This window comes from Mus pahari, chromosome 4, assembly GCF_900095145.1.
Source record: "Mus pahari chromosome 4, PAHARI_EIJ_v1.1, whole genome shotgun sequence".
Lineage (NCBI taxonomy): Eukaryota > Metazoa > Chordata > Mammalia > Rodentia > Muridae > Mus > Mus pahari.
Window position 1 is genome coordinate 97,685,500 of NC_034593.1, and position 10,456 is coordinate 97,695,955.

General features: G+C 47.3%; 1 protein-coding gene across 1 annotated transcript; it reads right to left on the reverse strand.

Annotated features, from left to right (window-relative positions):
• Nucleotides 1–266: 266 nt before the first annotated feature.
• LOC110320062 (glutathione S-transferase Mu 1) lies at nt 267–4,906 on the reverse strand. The gene is made up of 8 exons (XM_021195944.1): nt 4,687–4,906; nt 4,411–4,486; nt 3,950–4,014; nt 3,575–3,656; nt 3,376–3,476; nt 2,221–2,316; nt 2,031–2,141; nt 267–1,180 (listed from the first exon to the last, which is right to left on the reverse strand). The coding sequence occupies exons 1-8, from the start codon at nt 4,720–4,722 to the stop codon at nt 1,091–1,093; spliced, it is 657 nt and encodes a 218-aa protein (XP_021051603.1). The 5' UTR covers nt 4,723–4,906; the 3' UTR covers nt 267–1,090.
• Nucleotides 4,907–10,456: the final 5,550 nt, after the last annotated feature.

Here is a 10,456-nt window from a genome sequence, read left to right on the forward strand (position 1 = left end):
CTCAGAGAGGGTGTGGAGAAGCACCAGGCCCAGTACAGATCCCAACAAAGGCTTTGACTTGGGGATCTCAAGACAAAGGCGGCCATCTGAAGTATCAAAGTCGAACACGTACAAAAGAATCCTAGTCAGAGTGACTGGGTACTTCTCACCAGAAATACTGCATTTCTGAAAGGGGCGAGGCCGTCTGAAATGGAAAGTTCACTCTACAGTTCTATACCTATCCAAAGTATCGCTGACATAAATGGTAGGAAAAGGCATCTGAAATCACGAAAGCATGAAGAAATTTATTTCACGGGGACTCACAAAGAGAAGGGATTAACCAAGATGGCCCCCATCCCTGGTGACCAAGACAGGATACTCTGAAGGCATCCGAGACAGGATCCTGGAGACACATAGATATAAGGCAGCCATAGTACAGTGGGCAGAGGATCCTGGCTTACTGCTGGGGACTCCTACCAGCCTGGATCCTCACCGCTGGGACCTGCATGACAAACCTCAGTGCTGCTAGCATAAAGGAGATCTAAGCTCCCTCTGTGCTCCACAGAGCCTTCTGCAGCTGCCTCCAGAGAAACAATCAGGTGAGGCCAGGAAGGGCCAAACCCCTACCTATCCAACTAAAATCCCTGGGAACTCAGCCTCTGCCTGGGTCGCTAGGCAGGCCCTGGGGATAGCAGTAAAAGCTGGCAGTGTGGCAGCCAGAGCCAGTGTGGTTCAGGCTTTACAGGAGGGACCCAAAAGAGCTGTGCAGGGACCAAATACACACACCAGGCATCTCTAGTCTCCAGACAAACATGAGGAGCCCTAGGCTGAGCGCTGATGGAGAGTCCCAACTCTTCACAACAGTACAGCAGCTGACAGGCAGGACCATCAAGTAAGTGCAGGACACAGTCATGCTAGAAGGGCACTTTGCTAAAGGGAAACTAGGAGCCTAGGCTTTAGAGGGTTTGAAAGGGCAGAGGCTGGATGAAAGAAAAGAGGACCTGTGACACTCTGGGGTCAGGAAGGGGATGGACAGAAGGCAGCACCAGGGCTACAGGAAGTCCAACTGTTCCCAGAATCCCCGGTTCCCACTTCCTGCCCAGTCAAGGCCCTACTTATTGCCCCAAGTGGCCACCCTTGTATATAGGGGTGTTCGGAGGAAGCGGCTGGTCTTCATGTAAGCAGAGATCTTCTTCAGTCCCTGAGAGTTAAAGAAAAACAGAAAACCAAAAACTAAGGTTTGCTCAAAGCCAGAGAGGTTAAACAGCTTCCTCCTGCTCACACTGCTATTACGTGGCACCCATCTGGGATTAGCCTGGCCTCTGTCTCTCAAATTTTGTACTCTCTTGGCACACTCACTTCCTGACCTCCCCCAAATGACCCTGTCACCCCTGTGTCTACACAGACATGCTCCTCTTGCACACATAAACTCCATCTTGCCTGGGCTTGCACAGTGAGTATGAATCTGTCTAGCAGGACAAAGAGGCATGTTTCGAAGATAACCCCTATCTCATCCAGTGACTCTGCAAAACCAGGGTCAAAGTTTATAGATACAGATAGATCAGAAAAGCAAAGCCAGGCTCACTCTAATCATTCCCTAAGGAGAAAGTCACACTTCTGCACCTGGTACTAAGCTTCAACCAATCCTGTCCCCAGCCTCCATACAGGCATGGACCAGGCGCAGTGTCAGTTGCATACGCTGTTGGCCTTCTAGCAGAAGCGTGAGCCCCTCAAATATCTCTAAAGACGTCAATGAGGTCCAGAGCTGCCTGTATCCAAGGGAAGTCAAGGGAGGCCCCAGCACAGCTCTGCTAGTGCAGAAGCCCTGAGCAAGTTTCCCACAGTTTCACATTTCCTTAGCCAAGCAATGGGACTGATAATCCCCTCCACCACGGAGGAATGCGGATCACTACAAGCCTGATCAACAGATGTAAGATGCTCAACACCGACTCTGGCAGAAAGCAAGGGCTCAATTCCTGATTCTTATCCTCAGCCCAAGAAAACATCAAGGCAAAGTTGACAGTCCAGGGGAAGGAGGACCGGGGCATCACCTCAAAGCGGGTCACAAAGTCCTTCAGGTTTGGGAAGGCATCCAGGCACGTGGGTTCAAATATCAGGTGCAGGTCCAGGATATCGTAAGCCAGGAAATCTACAAAAGTAATCTGCAAAGGGCCACGAATGAAAGAGGGCATGGAATTCTGTCCCTGGGAAGAATGACAACGTTCAACCTCTCCCCTTTACCTTTTCACCGACAAACCATGTCTGCTTGCCCAGGAACTGTGAGAAGAGCTTCACCATTCCAGGGAGCTGCTCCAAGTATTCCACCTTCAGTTTCTCCTGAGGCAGAGAACAGCTGTCACCATGTACGTTCCTGAAGAAGGACTGGCCCTTCAATATCATGCATGGCCCTAAATAGCCAGGGCTGGGCAACGTCTCCACTAAGATGGAGACTCAGTCACAGTCCAGGTTTTGATTGAACATATGAGCACTTACTTACTAGACTCATCGGTAGCCCACCCCACCCTTCAAATGCAGTGGAAAGCCAGGGAAGAATAAGACACTGCCCACAGTGGGACATCATCATTCCTGATGCCCACACCGCTGGGTACCCTGAGCACCTGGCAGGTACCGATGCCAGGCAGCATCAAAGAATCGAGAACTAAAATACTCAGAGATGATAGTCCACACATTGGGTCCAGAAGAACGAAATATACTTGAGTTTTCTCCATAAATTGAGGAGAATTTGAAGCAGAAAAGGAGAGAGAGAGTCCTTCAGCCTGACCCTGTGCTACCTATGGAATATGCTGACTCCAGGGGGTGGGAAAAGAAGCGCTCTGAGAGGCTGGAAAGGGTTCCGTTACAGTCCCTCATCTTGGACTTCTTTTTTTGTTTGTTTGTTTGTTTGTTTGTTTTTCAAGACAGGGTTTCTCTGTATAGCCCTGGCTATCCTGGAACTCACTTTGTAGACCAGGCTGGCCTCGAACTCAGAAATCCACCTGCCTCTGCCTCCCGAGTGCTGGGATTTCTTTTTCTAATCCATGGGATATCCCTGTATTTCGTGACTAGCAAAGATATGAACTAGCTGGTAGAGGGCCTACGGCAGAGGGCACAGGTGAAAAATATTTGGAAAACATGACTTCACTATCTAGGAACTTAATGTCCACTCAGGGAGTCTGGACTGCACCCTAAAATAGGTGGGGCCTAAGTAAGAGCATTCATCTGATAATTCAGTGTCATGGGGACAGCTGGTGACAACACATGAAACATCCTGGAGGGTAAGAGGCTAAGACATTCAAAAGGTAAGTAAGATCTGTGCAGATTGGGAACCTGAGGGAGCTGACTCCTGACCCAAACGCTGCCTGGCCCAGCCCAGGGAGGGAGTTAGATGAGACTCACAAAGTCTGGGCTGTAACAGACTCTCGCCAGCTGATTGGAGACATCCATAGCCTGGTTCTCCAAAATGTCCACACGAATCCTCTCCTCCTCTGTCTCCCCACCTGCAGCACACACAGCCCAGACTCCACTTCAACGCTTCACACCAGCCAAGCCAAGGAGGCTGTCCCCCACCCCCCACCCTGCAGCCAGCCCCACTCACACAGGTTGTGCTTGCGGGCAATATAGCGCAGGATGGCATTGCTCTGCGTGATCTTGTGTGACCCATCAATTAAGTAAGGCAACTGCTTGGACAATAAAGGATGGTCAGACAGGATGTGAGGTCCCAGCCTTCCTTCTCTGGATTAGAACTGGCGTGTGGCCTGACGTTCATCGTGGCTAGCATGGGAAGCCCTCCATGAACACACTGCACACTGAATGGAAAAGCTAGAGCACAGCCCATCTCAGAAGCACTATGCAGCCGCCAGGAACGGAAGCAAGTGAACAGAAGGAAGCATTGACTCCAAGTCCCTTCACCAGGCGAGGAGGTGAGGTGGGAACACCATGCCCCCAAACCTCCCCTTCCCCCTCTACCTACATTGGGAAAGTCCAGGCCCAGTTTGAACTTCTCACTCAGCCACTGGCTTCTGTCATAGTCTGGAGCTGTGATTGATGAGAGTACATAAAGAGAGATCAGCCCAGTGTCCAACACACCTATCCCAGGGACCCAACCCCCCTAAAACAAGGATCTGCAACCTCACACAGTAAGCCTTTACCCCTGAAGGCTTCAGGAATAAAGAGTGCTTGGGACTGAGAGCCCTACAAAAGGTTTAGGCAAGTCTTGATGGGGAATGTGATCTAATTTCAACAGGAGGAGGGCCCACCCCTCCACTTCCAGGGTTCTGTATTCAAAGTTCAAGCCCAGCTTTCTGGGGCTTACTGAAAGAGACAGATTCTAAGTCCATCTGGGGGAGCCCCGCAGTGCGGGAGGCGTGTAATGTAATGTAGGCACCAATTGCTAGGCACCAATGGACGGAGACGTCTGACAAATAGCATTACCGTCTCCCATGGTGTATCTCTTCTCCTCATAGCTTGAGTCTGTGTATTCCAGGAGCAACCGAATAGCGTGAGCCAGCTGGAAAGATAGGAATGGGGGCGGGGGACTTCTGTGTGACTTCACCTCCTCCAAGTGCGTACACACTCACTTCCTCCAAGTGCGTACACACGGGCAAGGACAAACCACAAGCAAGGGATACCTCTCGCCCCACCCCACCCCACCCCAGCTCGCCTTATCCTAGCCCTGCAATCCTTCCCACTCATCAGGTGGTCGCTCACCCCACGGATGTCCCAGTAACCCAGTGTCATAGGCATGATGCTGGTGCCTGAGACTGAGTCCACCGGCCTCCGGTGTGAGCAGCTTTGACTTTATCCTAGTGCCTTCAGGCACCTGGGCGGGGCTGATGCCCGGCGTGATCCTGCCCCTCCAGACTCTGCCCCGCAACACACACCCCGCTCTACAGCTTTTCTCCGGACAGTCACCTACAGAAGCCAAATTGCTGAGCTCCGCCCCCAGCAGACCGGAAAGCGTAATAAGTAATCCCGCCTACAGTTCCGCCCAATCGTCCTGCCCGGTGCGCGGATGCAGAGCTCTAGTAACTCCCTGTCTTTGCCAGACCGCTCTGCCTTCTTGCCCTGTTGCATTCGGCGTGTGAGAGGATCGGGCCTCTAGGAGAGTCCCCAACCCGGAAGTGCTAATTAAGCACTTCATCCCTTCTGTCAAACAAGACAGACTTCTGCGGGGCTCTGCTGATGACAGTGGTCCCCAGGTGATGTTTTTCCGTCTGCCAGAGAAGACTCTCTGTTCAGAAGTGCCTCATCTGAATTCAAAGACATTATTTCTATCACAGATAAACCCCTGACTCAAAAAAAAAAAAAAAGGATGGGGGGATGGAAAATGTGAAGGGCCATACATGGTCAGGATGTCTACTTGTATTACCCAAGGACTAAGACAGGTACCTGTCTCCTAACAGAGGCAGCTTTCTCTATTGAGTGACCATCCTAGTGTGTACTTACACACTGTAATGTGTGTAACTTCTGAAATGTTCGAGGGTACGCACGGCCAGCATGTGACATCTCAGGATTAGTTTATAGCAAATGCAATCTAGAAAGAGTTGTCTCTAGCTGCTGTTTCCATAGCAAGGCACGCTGTTTCACACAACATTGGTTGTCCTATGTGTCCAAAGACTGTAGTCTGCGGAGGGGGGCTTAGGGAAGTGGGCTCTCATTTTGTACAACAGACATCACACACTCACTGCATTTTGTCATTGTTTTAAGACTCCTACAAGATGGCTCAGCGGGTAAGAGCACTGACTGCTCTACTGAAGGTCCTGAGTTCAAATCCCAGCAACCACATGGTGGCTCACAACCATCCGTAATGAGATCTAATGCCCTCTTCTGGAGTGTCTGAAGTCAGCTTCAGTGTACTTACATATAATAATAATTAAATATTTTTTTTAAAAGACTCCTACAAGATCATCAAATAATAAGAATTTTAAGCTCCATTCTAATTCTTCCTGAGTAGACAGGGTTCATTTTTAACTAAAATGTGCTGAAGTGGCAGGTGACCATACTTACAATTCTTACTAGTGTTAAGAATGTACTGTGGCAATGCATTGTGACAAAAATATCTCTTACATTCTAAGAGAATGGGACTTTCGCTGAACCTCCCAGCTAGAGTTAATAATACACCTTGAAGTCCCTTAAGCTTGCTATTCTACTGTGTATTCTGTCTGTCTGTTTAACCTTCCTTTAAGAGAATGATGTAAGAACAAATACTTGTTTTGGATTTCCCATGTAATAAACTTCTATGACCTAAGATAACACATAGCTGTAATCTGTTTGTTTGTTTGTTTTTTTGTTTTGTTTTGTTTTGTTGGTTGATGATGGTAGTGTTTGGGGTTTTTTGGGGGGAGAGGCTTGGGTGGGTGGGTGAGTTTTGGTTTGGTTTTTTTTGTTGTTGTTGTTTTTCGGAGACAGGGACCTGTCACTCTCTACATATCCCCAGCTGTCCTGGAACTCACTATATAGACCAGGCTGGCCTTGAACTCACAGAGATCCACCTGCCTCTGGCCCTGAGTGCTGAAGTTAAAGGTGTGTGTCACCACACACAGCCCTGTAATCCTTAATTATGCACTTGTCTTAGTAACTTTTCTACCGCTGTGACAACGCACGTATTCTGCATGTTGGTTTATTGCGTTGCTTAACTTGCTGTTTCCCTTCCTTGTCTTCTGCCTTCCCTACCCATTATCAAGCACAGAACTATTTCTCCATAGCTCTCAATGTGTTTGTCTATTTCTACATAGCTCTCAATGTGTTTGTCTCTTTGATTTTTGGTGTTTGAGATTTGGGGGGGGGGTCTCACTATGTAGCCCAGGCTACCCTGGAACTCACAGAGATCCACCTTCTGCCAATTTTTGCTGTATGTATTTTTGGCCCAGTCCCACTATGGAAGTGATCATTTATAAAAAAGGAGTCCCTCCTGAGAGTTCTCCCAAATTATCTGTGCTTGCCTCATTTTGAAATGGTTATCTAGTTATCCTTGCATAAGCATGATTTCTTGGCAGATAATTTTAAATATCTGGAACACTCTAAGGACTAGTTGGAATCAGAGTAAGTGTACGGGTGGTGTCAGCCTCATGTCACTGGAGACATGGTGGAGATCACATGACTCCAGAGGCATGAGTATCCTTTGTTATCATAAGAGTGACTCTCTTTGTGTCTCAAGATGAACAAAGTTCTAGACATTGGGTTCTTGCTTTTGCTTTGTCTTGTTGCTTAAAAAAAAAAAAAAAACTATTTTTGACTATTTAATACCTATGTACAAGATAGACTTATTGAGTAGAATTTAAACATTTCCTGCTAGACAGGTTTAGATAGCCCTGAGCAAAGCAAACAGAGTAACAGGCAGCCAGAGTAACCCCAGAATAAATTATAGTTGATTGGCCTTGCTGATAGGCTTGTAATGACCTCAGGAGGAGCCAAAAGTTTTGCAAGACTGGAGACTGGAATCCAGAGGATGAGCAAGGTAACTAACTACTGGGGGGGGCCTTTTAAAGTGAAGTTCCCTTCTGACTTTTTTTTTTTTTAAGCAGCTGTGAAGTTTTTGTTGTCAGGGTCAGGTGAGGGTCATAAGTCAGCAAACTTCAGATCCAGAGCTGCACGGATCTGGGAGAAGGGCAGGGAAGGGTTCAGTCTCTTAAGTGACAGGTGGAGAGTACCTGGCGTCAGGCGTAGAAGCATCAAGATGGGAGAAATAACACTTTGGACTTGAGAGCTCAAAGTGGAAAGAAGATAAGGACTAATGGGCAGAAAAGGGCTTTGGATCTGAATGCTAATCTTTACCAGTGTCTGACATGGAGGCTGTCTGCCTGTGACTCAGCATCTTCTGGAGGACTCCTGGGAATCTCATTTTCAGATTTCTGTGGTTGGCTGGAAAGATGACTCAGCAATTAACAACACTTAGCGCTCTTGCAGAGAGCCCGGGTTTGGTTCCCATCACCTATACCAGGTAGCGCACTACCTCCTGACCCACACCCCTTCTGGATTCCATGAGTGCTGGCACACATGCAATACATACATACATGGAAAATCATTAATAAATCTTTTTTTTTTATTTCCACTGAGTGGTGAAGGCACACATCTTTCATCCCAGCACTCAGAAGGCAGAAGTGACCAGATTTGTATGAGTTCAAGGCCAGCCCATCTACAGAATGAGTTCCAAGACAGCCAGTGCTACACAAAGAAACCCTGTCTCAAAAAGAAACAAAAACAAACAAAACCATTTCTGATAGAATGGGTGCTCAGTGCTTTGGAGTGAATATGTACTCTTCAAGCTGATCAATACTAACCAATGGACAAATACTTTAGAGTTTCACAAAATCTTTCTTATGTTGACTAAAGGAAAATTCTTCTCAGGCCTTTAAAATAGTCTCATGTTATAGGCAATAGCTAGGTAGTTTGACATTGAAGCTATAGTACCTCTTGATAGCATTGGCGGTGCTAAATGGATCTCTTACACCCCTTGATCAAAGTTCATTGTAATTACATCGCATCTAAGATTGGAGGTGAAACTTTCAAACACATGGGCCAGCATCTTATTAACTCATCAGGAGGTCATCCCCAGGCCCAGAAGGGACTGATCTGGTATTCATTAAAGCTACTGGTAAAGTGTCAAGCTAAGGGGGAAAGGGGGCTTTGTTCGTTTAGTTTTACAATTTTAGTAGCTCTTTCTATTTTTCCCCTGAAAATGAATATATATATTTATGACCACAGTTAAAGCAATACAAAAAAGGAAAAGCCTCAATTTGCCCTGCACGGAGGGAGATGGGAAGTCATCAGAGCACATTCCCAATCCACTGTAGGAGGCAATCCATCCATTTAGAGGTTGGCAGGGACTCTTAAGATCTTGGCTCTGTTCCATATCCCACACTACACTGATTAGCAGCACACAGCTGGCAGGAAGACATGTTTTTCAAAACCTCTTTGGTTACATCTGTGAAGTCACAGCACTGATGTTGGTTTATTATTGCTGCTGATTTATGTGCCATGAGACACTTTTGCTCAGCTCCTTTGAAGTTACCTTGATAATATGAGCAGACATCCTGACCAGGTAATGAGCACCCAAAGTTTTCTGCTTTTTTTTTTTTTTTTTTTTGAGTCACTTATTTGTAATAATTAGAAGCAATCTCTTCAGATTCCTCCAAAGCCCTTCTTTTCCAGGTGATTAGAGTCTTAGTCACTAATGCTGTGTTGAGCACACTGCTTGCCTAAAGCTCTCCTCTGAGGTTCTAGATCCCATGCTCAACAGATATTTCTTTCAATTGTATTAAAAATAAAAGTCTACTTATCGTTTTATAGGTTTGGGGTTTCTTTTTGGGAGGGGTTGTTTGGTTTTGGGGGTGTTTGTTGCTGTGACTGCGAGTTTTGTTTAAGTCTTAGGTTTGTTTTGTTGAAACAGCGTCTCACACTACAGCCCAGACCATGCTGGAACTCACTATTATGCCCAAGCTGACCTCACCCTCCTGGCAATATTTCTGCCTCATGCTCCTGAGAGCTGGGGCACAAGGTGCGAGCACACCATAGGGGGTCTCCACAGTTTCGTTTGGATCTGTTACTGCAATTTTATAATTCTTGCCACAGCCAGAAAACTCCACATTTCCAAAGCCTTCAACGTTGACAGAACCTCATAATGATTTTGGATACCAGACGTGATTTCATTCCAGAGTGGTCTATATTTTAAGGGTGAATTTAGGTCTGCGCTAACTTATTTAAAGATTTTTAAAATTCTGTGTCTGTGAGCCCAACTGCAAGAGGACCCGGAGGCCAAAAGCATCAGATCCTCTCTGTAGCTGGGGTTACAGGGGGTTGGGCGCCACCAAGTGTGGGTGCGGGGACCCAAACTCAGGTCCTCTGCAAGAGCAGAACATGCTCTTAACCCCTAAGCCTTCTCTCCAGCATCCCTCATCACATTTTAAAAAAAGATTTATCAGACCAGAAGAGGGCATCAGATCCCATTACAGGTGGTTGTGGGCTACCATGTGGTTGGTGGGAATTGAACTCAGGACCTCCGGGAGAGCAGTCAGTGCTCTTAACCACTGAGCCATCTCTCCAGCCTCCATCATCATATTTAAAAACATGAGAAAATAAAACCAGGTCAGGATTCTCTGTGGGGCATTGGGCTATGCAAAGACAGTCTGGTCTCCAGTAGAGCTGAGGTGAACCCTGGGACCTGGTGGTGATAATTCATCTACATGGGACAGAAGTTCTCTCATGTCTCCTGGAACCCTGGCTCCTGTCGAAGTTACTGCCCCCACAGCCCCCACAGCCCCCACAAGAGAAGCCTGGTTAGTAGTCACTTAGGCAATGTCCCAAGCTTCTGATCCTCAGGCTAAACTCCTTCCCAGTTACCTAGCAACAGTAAAGATAACCCACACCATAAGAGGGGNTGCTTGGCCCCACCTCACTCTCTCACTCTCTTGCTCTCTTGCTCCTCTTATTCCCTTTACTCTCCTCTCCTCTCTCCTCTCTCTTCCTCTCTCTCCCTCTT

What these genes read in the sequence shown, in the direction of transcription:
- LOC110320062 (XM_021195944.1), bottom strand. Translation starts at nt 4,722, where the DNA reads ATGCCTATGACACTGGGTTACTGGGACATCCGTGGG. An exon ending in GAGATACACCATGGGAGACG is followed by an intron (nt 4,015 to 4,410) that starts GTAATGCTATTT and finishes CATCAATCACAG; the next exon opens with CTCCAGACTATGACAGAAGC. An exon ending in TGCCCGCAAGCACAACCTGT is followed by an intron (nt 3,477 to 3,574) that starts GTGAGTGGGGCT and finishes TGTGTGCTGCAG; the next exon opens with GTGGGGAGACAGAGGAGGAG.